Source organism: Chiloscyllium plagiosum, chromosome 34 (genome assembly GCF_004010195.1).
Source record: "Chiloscyllium plagiosum isolate BGI_BamShark_2017 chromosome 34, ASM401019v2, whole genome shotgun sequence".
NCBI lineage: Eukaryota > Metazoa > Chordata > Chondrichthyes > Orectolobiformes > Hemiscylliidae > Chiloscyllium > Chiloscyllium plagiosum.
In genome coordinates, this window is record NC_057743.1 from 36,868,045 (window position 1) to 36,892,377 (window position 24,333).

The following is a 24,333-nucleotide window of genomic DNA, read 5'->3' on the forward strand; positions in this document are numbered from 1 at the left end:
GAATAAATCTGGAGTGAAAATGCTTGTAATGATGTTGGACAAGAAGCTACTTGGTTATCATTGAAAATCCACCTGGTTCTCTCATGTTCTTAGGGGAGGAAATCTGCCACTCTTACCTGGTGTGGCCTCTGATTTCAGACACTCAGTAAATATGGTTGAATTGTCCTTGACATGTTGTCTGAAGTAACGAACTATCAAGCCATCTAGTTCTGTTCAGAAAGCTCACCGTCACTTTCTCGAGGCTAAGAAAGGTGACAGTAAACAATGGATCCTGGTAATGCCTGTGAATCTGGAGGTTGAAGGAGAGAGGAATTGATGAAATTGTAATGACTAGGCAAGTGATAGAGTAAACTGATGGAACTGCAGATTGGTAAGCCTTGGCTCCTGATGGCTTTCATCCTACATGCATGAAAGAAATGACTAAGTGAATTGATGAAACATCTGAGAACTAATCCACCAACTCAACAAGCAAACTTACAACCTGATCCACAGCCTGAGCTACAAATCTTCAAAATTGTAAACTTTCCATCTTTGAATCAAGTCTGTGGTGAGGTGAGGCCCTGGTGGAGTTCAAACTGCATGTCAGTGACCAGGTTATTGCTAAGGAATTGCTGCTACTTGATGATATCTTCCGTCACTTGATGATATCTTCCGTCACTTGATGATATCTTCCGTCACTTCACTTGATGATATCTTCCGTCACTTGATGATATCTTCCGTCACTTGCTGATATCTTCCGTCACTTGCTGATATCTTCCGTCACTTGCTGATATCTTCCGTCACTTTGATTGAGAGTTGACTGCTGGGTCTGTAATTGACTAGATTAGGTTTGCCTTTTTTGTGTAAAAGAGATAACAAGGCAAATGGTTAGGTGGCAGTGTGGAGCTTCAGGCATGGCAAGTTCTGGACCACATGTCTTCAGTATTCTTGCCATACTCTTATCCAGTGCCTCCAACTGTTTCATGATATCACATGGAGAGAATCAAATTTGTGGCACCTGTGATGTTTGATCTCATAAGGCCAAAATGGATCACCACTCTACATTTTTAGCTGAAGACCATTGCATATGTTTCAGCTTAATATTTTGCACTGATGTGCTGGGCTCCTCTATTATTGTGGATGAGGATATTTGTGGAGCTGCCGCCTCCAGGCAGTTCAGTTGTGCACGAGTCATTATTCTTGACCGTGGCCAGACTGCAAAGTTTAGATCTGATCCAGGGATTGTGGAATTGCTTAGTTATGTCCATCACTTTATGCTTTTTTTGGCAAGTGCATAGTCCTGTTTTCTAGGTTCACTAGTTTGATGACTCACTTTTAGGTTATGCCTGGTGTTGCTTGACCTCTTGCACTCTTTATTGAACTAGGATTGGTCCACTGGCTTAATAGTAATGGCAGCTTAAAGCATATGCCAGGCCATAAAATTGCAGATTTTGTTGGAGTGCAATTTGGGTACTGTTGATTATATAATCTCTATAATGTGGAGCAAGACCATTCGGTTTATTGCGTCTGCACCGACCCTCAAAAGAGCATTCCACCCAGACCTTCACCATCTCCAGTAACCCCACGTCTACCCTGGCTAATCCATCTAGTCTATACGTTGCTGAATGCTATGGACAGTTTCAGTATGGTTAATTCACCCAACCTGTGCATCTTTGGACTGTGTGCGGAAACCGGAGCACCTGGAGGAAACCTACGTAGACATGGGGAGAAAATGCAAATTCTAAAACAGAGTCACCCGAGGCTGGAATCGAACCCGGCCCACTGACACTGAGCCCCAGTGCCATCCACAATGCATTGTGAATGCCCAGTCTTGAGTTGCTAAATCTGTTCAGTCTATCCCATTTAGCACGTGCTACATATCAACACCATGGCCTGTGTTTGCAATATGAAGATAATAATCCACACCTCTGTATTTTCCTTAAAGGATGTATGTGCATTAGAGGTGGTTCAGATGAGATTTTGTAGTTTTACATTTGGAATGAATGGATTATCTTGGAAAGATTGGATAAGCACAGTGTGTGTTAGAGTCATAGATGTACAGCACAGAAGCAAACCCTTCGGTTCAACCAGATATCCTAACCCAATCTGGTCCCAATTACCAACGCCTGGCCCATATCCCTCTAATCCCTTCCTATTCATATATCCATCCAGGTATCTTTTAATTGTTGCAATTGTAACAGCCTCCATCACTTCCTCTGGCAGCTCATTCCATACACGTACCACCCTCTGTGTAAGAAAAGTTGCCCCTTAGATCTCTTTTTTTTTTATATATCCTTCCCCTCTCAGTCTAAACCTATGCCTTCTAGTTCTGGGCTCCCTGACCCCAGGGAAGAGACTTTGCCTATTTACCCTATTCATGTCCCTCATAATTAGAAGAGTTGATGTGAATTTAATTGACATTTTAGAAGATTTTGAATTGCCTTGATAGTGAGTCCAGAATTGGGGTACACTTAAAATTAGATGAGGAAAATTGTTGAGGGTTGTGCAACCCTGGAACACTCTGTCTTATAGGCAGGGGAGGTGATTGAATATTTTTAAGATTATCAGGGCTGATGGGAATGTCAAATCTGGAACACAGATAAATCAGCATGATCTTATTGAATGACCGTGTATGTTTGAAGGCCTGAATGGCCTACTTATGCTGTACATTCATATTTGTATGAAACAAAGTCCTAGCCATTTCCAATGACTGAATAACAAAGCAATGGGCATATCCATTGCATAAATTGAAAATTCACCAATGTATTTTCAGTGTTTTAGTATAGACAAGCTGGAATCGGAAGCAAAGACTAGAACAGCGTGAATGAAGTCATGATCTTCCTCCCATTTGCACATTGCAATCAAGTTGTTTTTCTATTGATTTGGGAGTAATTTCTATCAGGAAATAAGCCTTGCGCCGAATTTTTTTTGCCCTAAATATTTTTGTATTTTGGAGAATTAAATGTACTGTTACATTATTGTGGAATCTGCATTAAATTTGTTGAAGTTTGGAAAACTGCTGTCTTAGCTCTGATTTAAGGCAGGAGATTCAAATTCCAAGCTGTTTATAAATCTCCTCCTAATTTTAGACACATGATGGGGAATCATAAATTCTGACAATTGAGGGGGAAAATGTGACCTAAGGCTTAGATTTATCTCGCACCCAGAAGTGTGATAATGTGTCATTAACATTAGGTTGCCCTTTGCCTTTGACATGGTCAAATCTGCACTAGCTATGGAGTTTGAAGATTTAGTCTTAAATTTAGAAGAACCAATTTACACATTATCTTAAGAAATTTGGGCAAAAGTCTAGGCCTCTAATATAGGATTACGCTGTGTGGTTGTAAACTAAAGACTAAAAGTGAGGTGCAAGGTGACTAGCAAATGGCATGTTAGTGAGTATAAGTTTGAAGGGAGTTTAGCACCTCCTTTGCATAGAAATCCTGGTTTGGAATAAGTAAGTATTTGAGGCAGAATGAGTGGCCTTGTTTTTCATGGAGGGAGATGGAGGAATGGGTAGACATGCTCAGATGCAACAAGTACAGACCTTGCTTGCTATTAACAAGGCAGCTTGGGTGTTTTTAATTTTGGCTGTTGTAGATGGCCATCACCCACCCTCCCCACAAATGGGGGCTGTGTCAAGCTTGACCTTCTAGAATTTTCTCAAGAGTTGCCACCCTGTTTGTTCTTTTTAAAGGCCATCCTTTTAAAACCTGTGTGACTAAATTTTTGCATTATCTGTCCTAATAGTTTACTCCTTTGCATGACATCCCTTTTGCTCTTGGTTCTCTGTAAAGCATTTTTGACTGCTAATCTACGCAGCTTCTATGTATGCAGGCCATTCTAGCAAAGCAGTTGCCAATAAAATTAAACTACAAATTGTTTTCCAGTAGAGTTTAAAGACTGTTTTGCAGTTATCTGCAAATCCTCCATTCAATAGTAATGTAATACAAATAGAATTTGCTGCCAAATATACTTTGGCAACATTTTTCTTTGCTCTCAATCATAGGATAGTTTAATCATGACATGCTTTCTCATGGAAGCATTTTATTATTATTTTATTAACATGAGACTTGAGCATAGGTAACATTTATTGCCTGCTCCTAGTTGCCCTTGAAGGTGATGTTGAGCTGTCATTTGAACCTTCTGCTGTAGGTAGACTTGCATTAAGAAGGGAATGGACTAATGTACAGAGAAAGGAAGATTTAGCTTCCCTTTTTTTAACGTTGCAAGTAAAGTATATTTTATTTCTAATGTAGCATTGATTTTATTTATGGGCTTAGCAATGTTAAATTCTTGCTGGCTTGGCAGTGCAAGTGTTCTCACCTAAGATCAGAATATAGTTGATTGAGTACATACTTTGAATTTTGGCTTAAATAGTATATTTTGTGTTGAATTCATTGCTATCTTTCTCTATTTTATATTGCAACACTATTCTGACTATACTTTATACATATTTAATGAGCTGTAAAGTGCTTTGGGATGTCTTGAGTTTGAGAAAGACAGTATGAATGTAAGCCTGTCCAAGTTAATTGAAGTTAACTGAAGGTAACTGAATTATTTGGAAGTGGGTGGTGAGGCATTTACTCAATTGAAGTCTCATTTGAAGCCTGGTTGATATACTGATCTACATATACATTTTTCTTTTCTGAGATATATTTGACAAAGTATTAAACTGCAGTCTTGACAAGTGTTTTGTACTTGGGTGAACACTGCCATAGTTTCCCTTTTTAAGGTTCTGACTGCCAAGACAACCAACAAGACCACACAATGTCTATCTGCTAACTATTCCAGTGTTTTCATAGCCAGCCTCCTGTAGCTCATCCTAAACTCAACTGCCCAAATCTTCCACAAAGTCCTGTTCACCCATCACTCCTGTGTTCAGTATCTCCCTTTATTCCTGATTGGAAAATGCTTTGATTTCAAAATTCTTAGCCTTGATTTCAAGTCCCTTCCTGTCTACCTTTTTGTAACCAGTTTTCCAATCATTCAAAATCTCTGCAAAATCTGTTTAGCTGTCTACTGGTAGCTCTTTAATCTCTCGAGTTCCCACATAGTCTCCACTTTTCAGTCCGAAACAACATTCATGGTCTCTTGTCCAAATGTCTCTTCCTGTGGCTCAGCATCAAGTTTTATTTGGACAGTGCCTTGAAGTATTTTGGTATGTTAAAAGGTGCTATAGAAATGCAAACTGTTTTAGTGTACTAATGGCATGTGGTTGACTTTAAATAATTTATCATTCAGTATTCTCAATTTGGTGACCGCAAATAAACTTCCATTTTGGAGCAGTACTCTTGAATATGTCCTATTAATTTTATTTTAAATGGAAACATTGATAGGTGCAACCCTCTGTTATTGGCCTGATGTAATTGGGATGTGCAAGCTGCTTCCTAAAGTTTCTGTTCTGCATCCTGATTACTGTTAAACAAGCTGCAACCTAGAATATAATACAGCATATTGTGAGGTTAACAATGTCATTTCTATTACAGTAGAGGGTGCTCTAGTTACACCAGTTGATTGAATTCTGGCACCAATGATTTTTAAAAATTATTTAACCTATTTTTCTAATCGACCTGTTCAGAGATGTTATTTCACACTCTTGGAGCAGGTGTGACTTGAACCCAGGCCTCCTAGTCTGGGGGAGAGACTCTACCACTGCCACAGGGCATTTTAAGCAAAGATGGGATGAATTTTACATGCTCTTTTCTGTTAATGCTAGTCTAGATCTGCCTATTCATCAATTTTAACAAACTGTTGAAACCTGTGGTTTGTTTACTTAAGCAAAATACTGAAGATGCTGGAAATCTGAAATTAAAAGCATGTACTAGAAATACCCACTTTTATAATAGCATTTTTTTATAGAAAGTTAATATTTCAGAAACTCAAACCCATGCTGCTAGACTTGCTGGATATTTCCAAGTTTTCTAATTTTTAAAAAATGGTTTCCTGACTTTGGCCACTACAACTGAGTTGCCCATAAAGCTTTTGAACTGAAATTGCAATTTGGGTATGGTTCTAATGGGTATAATAGCACAGTTAAAAAGTTTGTATGCTTTACTTATACTGCTTTAACAGAAGTAGAAATGGGTTATCCTATAGGTTAAGTCACCACACTCCTCGTTATAGGTGTTCATCTTCCTGCATTTTCTTGCATAATGGAGTTAGAATATATGAAAACACCATTTCTATTTTCCAACAAATAATACCTCATAATACAAATGTTTTTCATCTCTAAATATACCAACAATATTTGGAGGCACATTTTTTAGTCAAATGTAGACATTAACAACAAAACTACTTGTATTTGTATCACATGTTCCTAATTTAGATAAAAATTTCAAGGCACTTCACCAGAGTGTTACCAAATAAAATTTGACGCCGACACATATCGAGAAATTGGGAAGGTGAAATCGAAGGTAGTTTTTAAGGAAACTCTTAGTGGCAGAGAGAGGTGAGAAACCGATTTAGGGAGAGAATTTCAGAGCGTAGGGTTTTAGCAATGAGCAAAAGACCAGTATTGGAGGAGCACAGATATGTTGGGAGGCTGGTTGGCCTGGAGGAGATGAGTGAAAGGGAAGGAATAAGCACAGTGGAGGGATTTGAAAATAAAGTTGAGAATTTTTCTTTTGAGGCATTGCTTATCCCTGATGGGAAGAATGCACTGAAAGTCTAGCCCACTATTCCATGAATTATCACAATGTAAAATATGACCAGTTTAGTCCCTAGGATGATTAATGTTTGGTGCTGTTTTGCACTTGTATAACAAATAAGTGATCACCAGGTGGTTATAGTTTTTGTCTTGAGCTACAAAGGAAGGGCTAGAATCCAAATTTCCATTTTCTGGTTTATTTTTTCCAAATAAAGTGTATTTAGTTCTTGTAGGGTCCAACGTAGGTCAGTAAGTGTCAGAGTGATGTGTGAGTGGGAGTTTTGCTGCAAAGTAGGATGTGGCAATAATAGTTTCAGTGAGCAGTTAAACTATAAAATTTTGCATTGTCATGACAGTGATTTAATTACTTGGTTTGTTGAAGTATAAACTATCCCAAAAGATTTATGTTGGAGATTTTCGTCATGTAACTGGCTGCATTTAGAACTTCAATTTAAATAACCTGGCTTTCTGAAGAAAAAATTCATGTTATCTTTTCCCTGTGATAGTCCCTTTTGACCAGGAGTGAGATTTCTGGCTTGATTGTATGCAGCATGAGTTTAACCCTTAATAAGGTGGAATTTAAAAAATCAACTTTGTTCCCCGTTTTACCATGTGTCACTTGCATTATTTGTTCAGGCTGCCGATATAAACCTAATTAAAACCTTTGAAAATTGAAGAGAAACTTGGAAAATTGACTTTGTCTATTCTTGCATGATGGAACTTTTACACTAACTTGATTTCAATTGTCTTTGAAGTACAATTCTTTCCATGTCTCTGTACCTTTGCATTTTCATCAGCTATTGTGGGATTCTGTGCAACTGGTTTTGTTAGAGCTCATTTTCATGTTTCCTATTGTATATAATGGCGGTATAATCAGCCTATAAGCTGACCATGCTTTTGAGCGGCTGTTGCTGTTTACTGTTGTTTGGGTATGCCTCATCATTTGGTCAGATCTATAGTGATGCGGTTGGTCTTTTCCGTTTTATTTTGAGCTGTTGAAAATCACTTGTTCAATTCATCTGCCTATTTGTAGGCAGAAAAAGCTTTTTGAAAGTGGTGTCCAACAAAGTCAGAAAGAGAGAGATAGTGGTGGAGTTTTCTCATTTTAACTGTTGAGCAAACAAACCTGGTAAGAATAACTAATTTAGACTTTGCTTGACCAGGAGTTACTCCAGGTCAGCAAGTAGTGGGGTGATAAATGGGACTTGGTGAGTTGAAGCATGGGCAGCAAAACATTTGGCTGTTGTTATGTGGAAGAGTAAAATATCAGGAATACTGGAGGCATCATTTTCAGTTCCCAACCCACCACCCCTCAAACTGTTGACAACTCTCATCATCACATTTGTGATGTTATAATTTCCACCTTCCACCTTCATAGCATGTACAGAGATAGAGGAAAGACAATCTGTTGTTGAAACTTTAATCCATGTCTTTGTTACCTCCAGACATGACAATTCAAAGCACATGTGGCTGATCTGTCATTCTACTGTTCCACAAACTTGAGGCCAAGCATTCTGCTGCCTGTGCTTCAACTCTCTGACCAAGTCCCATTTCATTTATTACCTTGTGCTTGCTGATGTACAGTTGCTCCTGGTTAAGTGAAATCTAAATTTTAAATTAGTTATGATCCAATATCCTTACATCCACGAAAGCCTTCAGCCCCATAACCAGCTTGTGATCTGTAATTCTCACCTCTTGAGCATTCCCAATTTTACTTATGTCACAAACATTTATGCATTATGGAAATTGAAATATGGACATAACTGGCTTGCAAAGGATTTATCATCAGAACATAAATTGGAGCAGGATTAGGCCATCTGGCCTGTTGAACCTGTTATTCAATAAGATCATGGATGATTTTTTCATGGACTCGGCTCCACTTGCCTGCCTGCTAACCATAACCCTTAACTCCCTTACTGTTGAAAAATCTATTTTTGCCTTTTTAAAACCTTCAACAAGGTAGCCTCAACTGCTTCACTGGTCAGGGAATTCCAGAGATTCTCAACCCTTTGAGTGAAGAAGTTCCTCCTCAACTCAGTCCTAAACCTGCTCCCCTTTATTTTGAGGCTATGCTCGCTATTGTGGAAACAACCTCTTTCTTTCAAATCTATCCCCTTCATAATCTTGTGTTTCTCTATAAAGGTTCCTCCCTCTCCCATTCTTTGGTTTTGGAGAGATGGTGTGTTGGTGTAAATGATGCATCGATATTTTGTAAGGAAAAGGGAGCGTTCTTGGCACTATTTGAAATTGTATTGCATTGGTGGATCCAAATTGTGGTTTGGGTGAATAGTTTTGTGGAAGCTAATATTTTTATTGCTTTAATCCACTCAAAAGTCAGTGTATTCATTGCACTTGGATTTGTAATGCTACATTCCAGTAATGGCACCTCAAATCCAAGTCACGCAACAACAAATCTCATGTACACTGCAGGTTACTTTCACTAACTCATTACTCATTGAACTAAATAGTTGTAAATGTTTTTCTGTAAACTGATGAAACTCACATTTGTGGCTTTATCATACTTTTATCACACATAATCAGCTTATTAGTGAAGGATTACACTTGACTATTTCAATAAACAATTCCTACCACTTCTTGCCACACTAATACTTAGTGTAACTTTAGACTGCATGCAAAATTGATCATCCCAATTACTAGTTGCTTCACAATATTTCCAGTAATGCAAGAACTTCCCAGATAAATCAAAATCTTATCAACTAGATATCAGTAAATTTCAGTACCAAATTAAGATAGATTTTCTCCAGTATTCGAACTATTGGTGTTCTATCATGTTTTCATGCAAATTCTGGAATAAACTTTGGAACCAAAATAAGATCAGTTTAAAAGTTTAGCTGGTTTAGCTGTGACTTAATTGGTAAACCAATGTGTTAGAATCTCTGACAATCATGAAAGTTGCATATCTCTATAATTCTGTACTCCGTCAAAAATTGAGATCAGGGAGACTGAAACTAGAGATGAAAGTTTAAAATAAGACAACTTTTTCTTTAAGACTCATAACTTTTATGTTCTTTGAATGTGAAATTCCCTTCCTCAAGGTAGTAGAAGCTGGTATTTAAATTTATTAAAGGCTGAAGTAAAAAGTATTTTTGACTGAGAAGGGAGTGAAGGGCTAGAGGGAGCAGACAGGAAAGTCCAGCTGAGACCATCCTAGAATCGGCTGTGATTTTAATGAATGGTGGAACAGACTGAACAAGACAAATGGTCTACTGTTCTATTTTTTTGGCTGCACAGATTAAAATGAGGGCTAATATATTTGTGGTTGTCCATTGTAAACCAGGCACTTCATTAGTGTTCTTTCTAGAGATCAACTATTTATGTAGTAGCATTGATTGGGTGAACCGTTGTGTTGCAGTTCTACACTTGACTGTGAGAGGTTTTTAATTCCTTAATTAAATTTTTGATACCTGTCCAAAGGTTTCACCATATAGTGATAGGTGACACCAAATAAATCAGTAGCTGCCAGTTCTGATTTTATCTATTGCATGTTCCCCTTAAATTCACATTCAATCCTGATTCATAATTATATCCCAGTTCCTCGGTAATCTTGGAACTCCTTCCCTAACAGCACTGTAGGTGTGCCTGTATCTTATGGACTGCAGTGGTTTAAGAAGGCCGATCACTACCACCACCACCACCACCCGAGAGGGCAAATAGGAATAGACAGTAAGTGCTGAACTAGCCAACGATTTTTTTTTTATCCTGTGAATAAATTTTTTTTAAAAGTATGCTGCAGTCTCTGGAGTGGAATTTGATCCTACAACCTCCTGACTAAGGTGAATGCTGCCCACGTGGCTGGCTTAATTCCCGAGCCTGAAATACAACTGAGTGATGCAGTACGGAAATACGCGCATGCAAATATCAACAAGAGGATTAAATTGAACTCTGGTGCTATCATTGAGAGTGTGTTGCCTGTAATTATTTACATACATAGGTTACACACTTAAAAATGACTAGTGGCCTGGGGTACGAAACACTAGCTGTTTGGGATTTGCCGCACAGTTCCTTTGGAACAGGAGAACACCGTGGAAAATGTCTTTGTCATAGGCATATTTCTTGACTTCCAATTGAAAGTGATTGACTTGGTGCTTTAACTTTTTGTGAATTCTATTTTGTTTACATTTCAAACCTGTTTGTTGGTATTCATGGTTGAATACTGTATGTGTATTTTGTAAGTGATTGCTGAACTTCAAGTCAAGAAGTTTATTTACTTTAAGATACTTTTTAAGGAGCTTTGTGTCTGTGATCTGACAGATTTTTGATAGTGGCATAGCTTTGAAAGCTTGTAGAGCACAAAAGATGTCGTCTAATGCAACTACATATAAGGAACATATTTCAGTACTAATTAAGATTAGTTAATTTGAGACATTGTGAATAAATAGTGTTCACCTTCTGAAGGTGAGCTGAATAATTTAGGAAGTCTCCACTCTTCAGACAAAGCAAGGCTGCAGGTTTCTAGAGTATGGGTCCTGAGACTTTCACCAGATAATTCTTGGCGTTTGTCATTGAGACAAAGTGTTTTATTTTGAGGATTAACATCTGTCTTTACAGATACTGTGTAATAGGATCCCATCAAAGGTTAACGTCCATAGCTTTCTGTCAAATAACAATGTGACTGCAGTCGTTTTTATCCTTATTTCTAAAATAGTTCATCAAGATTTCTCAATATATCAATTGTGTGGGAGGGGCGAAGGGGGAGGAGTGCTGAGCAGTTATTTACTTGCATGCAGTTTAAAACATGTCTGAACAGTTCTCGCTCTTGGTTCTCAGCTGCAACAAGCTTGTATGCAAATTCAAGATGAGTATAAAATGAATCTGAGGCCAAAATAAGAAGTTATCAAAGAAAGCATGTTCCAACCACACCTCCGGTCTTGGTCTGTGTTCAGTTGAAATGTTTTTTACACACCTATATGGTTTTTTTGGCTGGCTTCCAGTCGTCTACCTTCTGTAAACTAGAGCTCTTTTCAAAACTTTGCCGACCATATCAAGTCTTGATGTGCTTTCTGGCTTGAATTGGTTCCTGGTTTTGTAATACTTTTATTAATATTTTCATCCTTGTTTTCAAATCCTTTCATCATTCAGTTTGGAGGAAAAAGGCATTTTTGGCCTATAATAGTTACTTTATTGTTTTGTTTCCTTCAACCATATGTTCATATGGTTGGTGTTTTAGCACATGCCATTAGATGCATGCAGTTGGTTGTTGGTGCAGACAGCTTGCTCAGGAAGCACTATTGAGAAGTCTTCCAGATGTAGTTGCCCAAGGGCAATCTAGTTTTGCATTAGCTTCATAGTGGTGCTCCAGAAAGTCAGAGCTGAGCAGTGTATTCCTCAGCAGACGTATCCCAACTTAATAAAGTTTTTCCACTGTCTGGGAGGGAAAAAAAACTTCTAACAGAACCACGCTAAAACCTAGGTGCATGATTCCTGAAGTGAATCCAGACAATTACTTGAAGTCATGATTCCCCAGAATTGTCTTTTTTTCAATAAAATGTTCCAAAAGTATTTTTAATTACCTGAATTTTACTTTAAAAGTGAGATTTTGAAAATACCTTGAAATAAATCAATTTACACAGTACTTACAAAGGAGAACAAATACTTTGAAAAATATTAATTATGAAGCTTTACTAAAATGATAAAGTTTTATAATTTTGCATCCTTGTCGTTTTTTTATATTTTTGCTGTCTGTTATTCTGATAAGGCATCCAGTGTCTCTGACTGTTGAGGATTTGCTAGAATGTAAATTATTAGTGTTTCTGTAAGGACAAAAAAGTGAGAAATGTCCAAAACATAAATCCAGTATTTCCTTCTATTCTCTTGTGTTGAACTGTCTCCAGGAGGTAATAAACTGGATGCTCTGTCTTAATGCAAAACCAATATGTTCACAGTAATATGTTTGATTTTTGAAATTTTTGGGTGAGGGAATGATCTGGGAGTAAAGCAGGCAAGCCAAATTGCCTTGTCAAAGGACAATCTGATCTTGAGCCCCTTTAATGCTACTCTGTGCCAACTGCAAGTCCTTCAGATTGTGTTATTCATGTGCTGCATGGCATTGGTTATCCAATACCCAACATCACTTGTTTCGATGATTTAACCTAAGTCATTTTTAATGAAAGTTTTCAAATTCCACTTGCCTTTGAACTCGGAATTTAGTTGAAGCAGAATCCACAAACCATTCTAAAAAAAAGTGAAAAAGAGAAGCTTAATACGTCAGGGAATCAGAACTTAGTGAGGCAGCTCTTATTGGGAAATCTTATTGGGTTTAGGATCACAAGCTGAAATTAAGCTCTGAGGTGGCACTGCAACCCCCTCAAGCCCTCCCTCCCTGCTTGCTGAGGAGTTGTGATAGTTTGCAAACTTTGAAATAGGGTCACAGCATGGAAAGGTTTGGCAAGCTCTTTATGAATGACACTATTCTATGTTGTAAAATCTCTTGCATTTGGATGCAAACAAGTTGCATCTTTTAGAAAACATACATCTTCCACTGATTTAGACATTGACCAATGTTTTCCTATTTCTCTCAGGATAAATATGAAGAAGAAATTGAGGTATATAAACACCATCTTGAACAGACCTACAAGCTATGCCGTCCCTGTCAGACAGCAGTGGAGTATTATATCAAACACCAAGACCGACAGATTCGGGCAATTCTATTTGACCATCAACTTCGTCGTCGAGAAGCAGATAAAACCTTTGTGCAGGTGAGGTCAGATGCAAAATCACTAATTTATTTTATTTGTATCCATTAGCTGGACAGGAGAGAGAGAGTATGTAAGACATAGGTGGCAGTTTCTGAGACTTGATAATGAAGTTTCTGACTTTTGAGACTTGGTTAGAAAACCTGTTAGAAAAAGGGACGAGTATTCTGTTGTGACTTCTCTCTGCAGGATTCTGGTGACATTTCACTTATTTTGATTTTTGTTTGTTTATCCAGAATGCAATATGCAACTTTTGAGTTTTCCGGCACCCCTTTTGTGTCCTGTTTTGATTCATTAAGTCAAATCCATTATCATTAATTCTCATTATTTGGTACTCTCTCTTGAAGCACTTGTTGACAGAATGGTGATCAGAGCATGTTGCTTTATTTAGCTATGGTCTTGAAATATATCAAAAAACCATCGATAATACCCTTACTGCATATAATTAACTAAAGAGAAGGAAAACAACAACAAACTGTCATTCCTATATGTCGCAGTAGAATGAACAGCCAGTGGGGAACTTCAAACCAGCATCTACAGGAAAACAACACATGCTGACCAAATATTGAACTACAGAAGCAATCATCCGAACATCCACAAACGAAGCTGCATTATAACATTATTTCAATGAACCACCACACACTGCAGCACAGAGCAACTACGCAGAGCAGAGGAAAGTCACTGTACAGTGTATTTAAAAAGAACGGATACCCAATGAACACAGTCCATCGATTTAGATTAGATTAGATTACTTACAGTGTGGAAACAGGCCCTTCGGCCCAACAAGTCCACACCGACCCGCCGAAGCGTAACCCACCCATACCCCTACATTTACCCCTTTACCTAACACTACGGACAATTTAGTATGGCCAATTCACCTGACTTGCACATCTTTGGAGTGTGGGAGGAAACCAGAGCACCCGGAGGAAACCCACGCAGACACGGGGAGAATGTGCAAACTCCACAGTCAGTCGCCTGAGGCGGGAATTGAACCCGGGTCTCTGGCGCTGCGAGGCAGCAGTGCTAACCACTGTGCCACCGTGCCGCCCACTAATGAGCAACAAACCCAAACAAGTAGACAAAGCACGCCCAGAAACCCTAGCCATTCTCCCCTACATTAGATATCTCTGAAATGACTGCAGACTACTCAGACCCCTTGGCATCCTGGTAGCCCACAAACCCACCAACACACTAAAACAGTAGCTAATGAACTTGGAAGACCCTATACAGACAACAAGCAAAACTAATGTCATCTACAAAATACCTTGCAAAAACTGTAACAAACGCTACATAGGACAAACAGGCAGAAAACTAGCCACCAGGATACATGAACGTCAACTAGCCACAAAACGACATGACCCACTCTCGCTAGTATCCTTACATATAGAAGAGGAAGGACACCACTTTGACTGGGACAACACATCCATCCTCGGACTAGCCACACAGAGACATGCACAAGAATTCCTAGAAGCATGGTATTCCAACCGGAACTCTATCAACAAACACATTGACTTGGATCCCATTTACCACTCCCTGAGAAAAAGAACACCAAAGCAAATGACGTCACCACAGGAAATGACATCGCCAACCTAAGGAAACTCGAACATATAAATAGAAAGCAGACTACACCACCAGTGCTCCATTCGGAGGCTCACTGAAGATGTTACCTAGCATGGTGACAAAACATCTGAAAACGAAACTTCCAGCTCATTGAGCAAAACTACATTCATGTTTCGCCTCTGTCAGTAAAGTGTGGTCAGATCATCCATTTACAACAGAAATCCAAAGGGAGTACTTTGTAATCGATCTTATTCATCATGTAACTACAGCTAGAAGGTTTCTTTACTGGAAAGGATGTTAAATTCTGTAATGTTTGAATAAATCTGCAGGTCATAATGTGATCTCTCCATGGTAATTTTCTCTCTCAAAAATTGCCTTTGTTACTTCCGGGTATTGAAGTGCTAAAAAGGACATTTTTAAGCAGATGATGAGGACTGACAGGAGTAAACTATTCATAATTCAGTTGCTAACTTTAAAACTGGTTCATTTTCAGTTTCTCAAGCCACTTCTGTATGCAATGTAATAGTGATGGTTCAAATTACATTTCAAGCCAGTCATAGAATGATTGATTCACCACTGAAGGAGACCCTTTGGTCCAATTAGCCTTTTTGGTAGCAATGTCCAATTAGTGCAGCTCTCCTCTTTCTCAGTGGCCCTCTGTCTTTTCTTTAAGCAGTTATGCAATTTTTTTTTTTGAAAGATATTAAATCTTTCAAGCAGTGTATTTGGGATCACCATAGTTTGCTTTGTAAGGACCTTAGAATGGAAGTAATTAGCAAGCTGACAAGAGGTAACTTGAGAATTCTTTTGACAGCAGGCTGTGTTGGGCTGGCACTAAAGAGAAAGTTGAGACCTGGGACCAATTGATGGTCACCTTGTTGAGTGGTAATGGGGGGGCTCAAATGGCCTACTTTCTTTCTAATATCCATATGTTCTGTAATGTGCAGTTTATGACATTGGTTAAGCAACTCTGACAATGTGTCACACAGTAGATTAAGTCCAATTTCATTGAGTGAAACGTGCGGATCTCAACCTTTGACTGTAGGAAATGCCATTGGTACATTCTGGTTGAGTGGGGTGTCTAGTTGCTGAAGCTGTAACTTAGATTGTCAGAGTTTAAAAGTATTTTGAGTAGAGCTTACACTGTAAGCAACAGAATGAAAGAATCTATTAATGGTAGGGTGAGACCAATGGGGCATCAGAGACCTTGCTGAGCAATGTGGCAAATTACAACCCTCCAAAATAATGAAGTTAAAGTATTACAACATGTACAAAAGGACTAAGATAAATTCAATAGCAACTTCAGTTCTAAGGAAAATAAACTTTAACCCTAATAACATCATTCCTAATAACAGCAATTTTAAAACCTTAGCGACATTATTGTTGAATAAACCAGGTTTTGAATAGCTTATTTTATGATATTGACCATGGCTCAGTGGTAATGTTCTCACCTTTTCAGTCAACAGATCATTGGTTTAATCCCTAAGACCTGAGCACATTATCTGAAATGACAATTCCAGTGCAGAATCAAGAGATTCATTGAAGTATTCAGATTTGTACTTGAGCTGCAACGGCTATTGTCCAAGTGGTGGAAAATGGGATTCAAATGGTTAGGTGGTACTTGTTTACCACTATGGGCATGATGTACCGAAGGTCCTGTTTGTGTGCTGTAGATCTCTAATGCAGACATGCTGTACCTGAGGGGTAAACAATGCACAGGCACCAGTTGACTAACAAACCAGTAGTAATTCTGTGTACCTGTGTCATCACAAGGCATTGGCCATTTTACCCCTTAATAACAGCTTATGTTGTTGAGGTGTATTTCTGTCAGTTAATTGTTTTCTGCAGCAGGTAGTCCTTGCTTTGAACTATAAACGCATGTACAATCTTGCACACACATTGCAAATGGTTGCCTCTTCAAAGCAATGTTGCTCAATCAGCCTCCTCTGTTGACCAAGGGAAACTCTAATCTTCTTATCAAGAAATTATCTTGCTGGCAATAGGAGCTGAATAGGAACACAAGGCAGACACATTTATTTTTGATTATTGCTAATGCTGAATTACTTGGGTATTCCCAAATTGCTTAAGCTCAAATAGCAAGAACTTTCTTGTTTGTTTTTTACAGTTTGCCACTGAATTTACAAACACCAATGTTTACGTAACATTTCTCTCTCGAACGTTTTAAGACTGGGAGTGCCTTGTATTGTAATGGCATTAACCTATATTCGTCTGTCAGTAAGTTGCCATTTTGCAATATAATAAGACAGCTTAGAGGAATTTGGCAGAAATAAATAATTATGGATAAATGTGTTAAGAAAGAGGTTTCAAAGTGCTATAAATGCTGAATGGATAAACAATCATCCCTTTAGTATATAGCAAATAGATACAGATGTTTCAGTCTTCTACTGTTGACTATTTTAGTTCTCAAGTGTAAACAGTTAAACTGTGGTATATGTTGTAAACTAGACTTGTGAATTTTGAGGGGAAAACATAAATTATCCTTTCTGAATGAGATAAAAAGAATAGCTTTTGGGGATGCTTTTTGATGTTGACAGCTTTTCTCATTGTGTTAGTTTTGGATGTAGATGAGTTATATGTACCTCGCTCATTCCAGTAAAATTCATCTCAAACCAGGTATGTGCAAGTATTAGATGTTTAGTTCTTTCTGGCCCACAATGAAGAGAATTTTATACTTTTGATTTTGGTGTTTATTGAAGTGCACAAGAATGAAAGAATCTGAACACATTCCACCCTAATAAGTTTGTTCTTTATGTAGGCCACAAGGATATTTGCTCCAAGCTGTTAAGAAAAATGTTTTAGTAGAGTGACCAATTTTCTCCTCTTCAGTGAAAATAGTCACCCTTGTGGGTTAGTTACATCCCTTCTATTCTAGTTAAACTGTATTATACTATGTTGCTCTCCTAGTTCGAAGTGTGTTCCTATGAAATTGTGTGTAGCAGTAAATATGACTTATTAACTTCGTATAGTCTGAACGTGAAATCTACGATTGTGTAGTGGTATCACACTAACAAACAAGGGACTTGCCTTTCAATCTTCTTTAGATTATGAAAAATGCATTACAGCTTATTGAGTACTGTGGTTTAGCAATCAGCTTGTAAAGTTGCACAGACAGCAAAAGATAAGTGCCTGTGAAATCTGTTTCTGATGTGTTGGCTGTGGGCTAAATATTGATCAGGGCACCACATGTAATGTTGCCAGGGCTTTAAAATTGCAGTTATGAGGGAAGATTCAAAATGTTAAAGGTTGCTTTTCCTCAAGACAAGGCTAAGGAAGAGTTTGATTTGAGGTGTACAAAATCGAGGGGCCTAGATGGAGTGGATAGAAAAAACCTAAATCACCTAGGAAGAGATTACTTGCCACTTTTAAAATGATTAGTTGATGAATCGGAGGTGACGTGAGGGAAAACCTTTTCTCACTTAGTGTGGTGTGTATTTGGAATTCACTGCCTGGATTGGTAGTGCGGATGGAAACCTCCCTCAACTCTTGGAAGACACTTGGTTCTGTGCCTGAAGTGCTGTAACCTGCACAGATAAGGACCAGCTGCTGAAAACTGGAATTAGAATGGGCAGCGAGTTTAGTTTTCAGTTGATGTTACACAATGGACAGAATAGCCTCTTTGTGTGCTACAATTTTTCTTTGGTTTAACTTTGTTAAAAGCTGAGTGTTTAATGAATGATGGAATCAAATTCACTTATCTTCAAGACGAGAATGGACACATTTGAAAGGGATGCATTTGCAGGGCGTTGGGTAAAGGATAGGATTAAAGATTAATTGGATAGCTCTTGAAAGAGTTGGTACAGCAATGATAAAATTAATAGTCTCTTTCTGTGCTGTATCATTGTGATTCTACATCTGATTTTATAAAGTTTGTGGGGTTTTTTTTTTAACACGAGATGTGGCTCAGATTCCATGTGTTCAGTGCCTCTAACTACTCCCTCTTTTATTTTTCAGAATTCTCATTATTCCAGCCTTTCCACCCCACTGAAAGTGTTACTTCTTCGTTTTGTGGCCTTTGTTAGTTGCGCTGTGTTGGTTGCCATGGCAGTATATGGATCAGGTGATTCATTTATGGGCCAGAAACCACCTGCTGAAATGCATGTGGTTAATCCAATGTCACATCTATCCAATAGCAGCAACAAAGCTATGTCAGCATCTGAGCCTGTTGAGAATGCCACTCGCTGGGAACAGCTGCAAGATGTGCTGCCAGAGGAAATGCTAATTAACCTGCAAGCAATGTGGGAGTATGGGAAAAACCACCAAATGGCCGTTGTTACCACTGGTCTGTTCACTTGCTTATTGGCTGTACTTCTGGCTGGACGTATAAGGTGAGACCTTGCTTATTCCATTACGTGCGGTGTGAAAAACAGCGTTTTAAGGGTCCCGGGAAAGGCCATTTATGACTGAGATGATGCAAACTCTCTTCACCCAGGGTATACTGAGCCTGTGGAATTCAGACACGCTAAGCAGTGGTGGATAAAACATGATTTAGAGATGCTGGTGTTGGACTGGGGTGTACAAAGTTAAAAATCACACAATACTAGGTTATAGTCCAACAGGTTTAATTGGAAGCACTAGCTTTTGGAGCGCTGCTCCTTCAGGAGGTTGTGGAGGCCACAATTGTAAGGCACAGAATTTTTAGCAAAAGTTTAGTGTGATGTAACTGAAATTATACATTGAGTCTCAATAGACAATCAAGGTATTTTTCAATGTATAATTTCAGTTACATCACACTAAACTTTTGCTAAAAATTCTGTGCCTTACAATTGTGGCCTCCACAACCTCCTGAAGGAGCAGCGCTCCGAAAGCTAGTGTACTTCCAAGTAAAACTGTTGGACTATAACCTAGTGTTGTGATTTATAACTGTGGACAAAACAGTGTGTGTTTTCGAGAAGGCATTGGAGAGCGTTCTAAGGGCTGAAGGAATCAAAAGGATATTAGAAGAAAGTGGGAACCCAGGTACTGAATTGGATGGTCAGCCATGATCGTAGTGAATTGTGGAGAATGGCCTTGAAGAGCTGAATGACCTACTTCTATTTTCTTGGTCTTAGCTGGGGAAATTCACTTCTCTTTGCAGAAAGATATATAGCAATTTTGGTTGTGAAAAGTCTGCTTATTCGTTTTCCTAAAAGGCATGGGTATTAGCCATAGGAAGAGTTTAGCAGGATATGGGCCAAATGCTGGCAAATGGGACGAGGTCTGATTGGTATGTCAGGTGCAGATGAGTTAGACAGAAAGGTCTGTTTCTGTGCTGTATGACTCTTTGGCTCTTTAGGACACTTGTCGGTGTTTTGCCAGGTGAATAAGACTGCTTGCATCCTTTTGCTCTTTAATGATTTTAACCAAGATTGGTTTATTCAACCATGAGGGAATTGCTTTTTTACTGCACTGTGCCCCTCCCACCCACCCTGTTTTTCAAAGGAATAAGTCTTTTATACCAGGGTACTTAGACAAATTTTGTTATTGGTTAAGATCAAACTTGAAGCAGGTAGTCTGTATGACTTCATCTTAGGAACATCCAAATGAGGAGCAGGATTTGAGCTCAGCACCATTTAGTAAGATCATGGTATATCTGATTTCTCTGCATTCGCAGCTACGCTGATAAATTTTCATTCTCTTGCCTATCCAGAATCTATCCACCTCTGGCTCAAACATATTCAAAGACTCTGCTTTCACTGTCTTGAGGCTGAAAGTTCCAAAGGCTCATCACCCTCTGAGAAATTATTTCTCCTCCTTTCTGTTGTAAATGGCAACATCTTGTTTTGAAACAGTGACCGCTTAATTCTAGATTCTCCCATAAAAGGAAACATCCTTTCTATATCGCCCTGTCAAGATATCTCTGATCGTATCAGATGTAATAGTGTCTCCTGTGATGATCTTAGCTAATGCTACCACTGAACAAGTCAAATCTCAATTAAATCTGCCTTGATAGTTGTTTTTCGCTCAAAAAAACACCACACAGGTTGCATATTTGAATTTTTAAAAAAAAACAGAAGGTTATTATACAAAATAAACCTACATAGTCAGTTCTCCTATAACACAATGGATGCATTCTCATCAACCCCATGTTATAGAAAAAATCACACTTCACAAACAGCACTTAGTGTTGGTGCTGTAATCTCGTTTTAAAGGTTTGCGCTTTAGAAACATGTCCCCAATTCATCAATCACATTGGCGAAACATGCGTTATAACAGAATGACCTGTATCTACATATAAGATAGTTTAAAATATTTCAAATGCAAGGTAGAACAATTTCCATCTTTCTCCAGTGCCATTGTTTTTATAGTTGATCAAAATCCAGAGAAATTTTCCTTTCCTATCAAAATAGGGTTAACTACTACTTTCCTGTTCTAGTCCTGTAAGCTGTGGGCATAGTCATACAGTATGGAAACAGACCCATCAGTCCAACCAGTCCATGCTGAACATAATCCCAAACTAAACTAGTCCCACCTGCCTGCTCCTGGCCCATATTTCTTATTCATGTTCTTATCTAAGTGTCTTTTAAATGTTGCAACTGCCCACATCCTTTTCTCCACTTTGAGTAACCCATGCATCTTTCTTGCAAACACTGCTGGTCTGGAGTTTTCACAAACTGAAACACCTAAGCTGAAGTAAGCTATGCCCTTAACTGCTATGACCAAACTCCTCCTTTTTCTAGGAAAAACTACTCTTGCATCTGATTTCAGTTGTGTCGTTTGAGTTGAATAAGGTGTTTTGTTTTAAAGAAAAGCTCATCCTAGCTTCTGCTTACCTTAATTCTGTCATGAAATTCGTCCACTGATGTCCCAGAAGACGTAAAGTCATCTGCACTCTGACACATACTGATTTAAAACCATAGTTCCAAAAAGACTGACCTACTCGATTATTAACTCTCTGTGGTGTAAAATTCCAAGCAGTGGAATGTGGTGAAACGGTTAAAAATTATGTCCCAATACATGTGTGAATCATAATGTAACACATGTATTGGGCCAAGCAGTGGAATACTCGATTATTAACTCTCTTCATACAAAAAAGGACCATCAACAAATGTCATTAGTTTAACATACACATCCTTAAAATTAATGTATGTAAATCACACATTTCATCTCACTTATTCTTCCAAATGCCAGCAGATACAAAGCCCTCCAGTCCAAACCTTCCTCTTAAGATAACCCACCTACATTTCTGAACTGCTTTCTTTATAAAATAAGGTAGCCAGTAGTGTAGACAGTACCAAAATCCTGTGTAACATGCATTATTTCATTATTTTTGTATTCAGTTTCCCTTACAGAAACTATAACATTTTATTAGCTTTCTTAATTTACTTGGTGCACCTGCATACAGACTGTTTGTTTGTGATTATTGCACGAGGGATACCCAGATCTCTCTGCATCTGAGTTCTGTAACATCTTTGCATTTGGATAATATGCTTCCTTTTCTCTTCCTCCCAAAATCAATAATTTTGTGCATTTCAATATTATACTGTCCAATCATCTGGATATTGCCTGATCAAAAATAGAAAAAAAAGTAAGTTAAAAGTAATTCAGTGACTACTTTTTTTGGTTGAATAATTGCTTCAACATTAGCACATCGCTCCATTCACAAATCTCCCTTCATGTGCTTAAAGTTCAGGGCTGAATATATTCTTGTTCCTGAAGATGACTCTGTTTTCTTTTAAGGGGGTGTGATTTTCTATGAATTGTGATTGACCATTTGTAAAGGTATATATGGAGAAACAATTTAACTAATCATTTGAGATAACGTTGGGTTTGGTTGCCTCACTTGGCTAGATGGCTAGTTTGCAATGCAGAGTGATGCCAATAGCACAAGTTCAATTCCTGTACCAACTGGGGTTACCACCTTTTCACTTTTAACCCTTGCCTGAGGCATAGTCAACTTCAAGTTAAACTCCGCACCAGTTGTATCTCTGTGAGATAAGCTGTCTGGTCCTCTGGACTATTGGGGACTTTACTGACTTAACAGAACAGAAGTAAGGAGTTTGTAAAACTCATTTATAACTTGTGAAAAGTTAAAATCTCTTCTGCATCCTCCAACACATGCACTTCCTAGCATGTTAAAACAGAACAAGTTACAGGGTGGAGGAAGGGGCAGAAGTCACCAATGGAAAAAACAGCAGTTTCACAATGATGTGATCATGGTGATATGGTGGCTGAGGAAGTTTGCCATTTTTCTGGACACGTCTCTCTTTTAATATAACCTGTAAACCTTCCTTTTCTCAGACTAGGTGGCACTTGAATTATCTTGGTTTTTTTTAAATTCCGTCTCCGTTTACGGTCCAAGCTTAAAGAACAGTGGCCGGTGACTTTAATTATTTCAAAAGTGTCCTGGTTCATTTAAAGTTGATTTATTTCCAGTGCAAGTACCAGGTAATAAATTAAGGACAAGCAATAAATGCTGGCCATCCAGAGATGCTCATATCCCACAGATTAATTCTTAAAAATTAAATCAATTAAATTAAAAATCAATAGTTCATACATTTCAATTTGGGGCAACGTATATACTGTCAAACTACTGTGTTGTATCTTTCAACTTGTATCCCATTCTGCACACCATTCCAAAGAGCTGAACTCTATAGTTAGAGATGAGAGTGACTGTTTCCAGTGTCAAAGTAATATTTGATAAACAATGACATCAAGGAGCAGTAGTTAAATTGAAGAAATTGAAAATCACAGGATAGTTCTGCCCTGACCAGAATCATGCTTGGTGCGAAGAAAGGTTTTGTAGTTGTTGGAGGTTTAGACATCTGTGTCAGGACATTGCTGCTAAGTTCCACTGGCAGACTAGGGAAGGAACCTGACACTGTGACTTGTACATCTTGTGTGTTCCATTTGCTCACTGAATCGTGATGTCAATCATTCTGTAATTTTCAGAAGGGGGTGAATGAGCTTATTTTGTTCCTGTGTCCCAAAACTCTTATTCCCTTTCAGATTTTTTTGAGCATATGACTGATCCTGAATCATGTAGAATTCTAACTTTTGTAGTCCAGGAGTAAAATGTTCTAATTACTTTAAAAAGTGTAATTACTTCAAAACTTTTTAGATTCCAAAAGTATGAAGTCAGTTCTCCCAAACCATCTATGACTCCCAAATAACTTTAAAAGTAAAATTTGTTTTACATTGGTGAATCAGACTAAGCTGAACATTGTTTGGGAAAAAAACTTGAAAATTTGAAATAGAAATAGTGTTTTAAAATCTGGGGTGAATGGGAAATAACTTTGATTTTGTGCATAAAAATAGTTTATTTAGAGGTTATGCAACATGGGTTCTTGCTGATCAATTAGCTTGTCAGATGAGTGCTAACCTTTTAACTATGATTTTGTTCGTTTTTAACCTTTTACCAGACTGTCTAGGTGTAATCCAGGACGAAATCTCCCCTAGCTAATTTTCCAATAGTGGGCTCATCACTTTGAGAAG

General features: G+C 38.2%; 1 protein-coding gene across 5 annotated transcripts in view; it reads left to right on the top strand.

The window, feature by feature from the left end:
- The window catches only part of tmem201 (transmembrane protein 201), a 167,675-nt gene that overhangs the window by 23,012 nt on the left and 120,330 nt on the right, over positions 1 to 24,333 (top strand). For 4 of the 5 annotated variants that reach the window (XM_043676178.1, XM_043676180.1, XM_043676182.1 and 1 more), the window contains 2 exons: positions 13,168 to 13,344; positions 18,874 to 19,247. In XM_043676178.1, the coding sequence (XP_043532113.1) occupies positions 13,168 to 13,344; positions 18,874 to 19,247 (551 nt within the window). Of the gene's footprint in view, positions 1 to 13,167; positions 13,345 to 17,026; positions 17,137 to 18,873; positions 19,248 to 24,333 lie in introns of those variants that run through there. The other variant, XM_043676181.1, reaches the window with a different exon arrangement.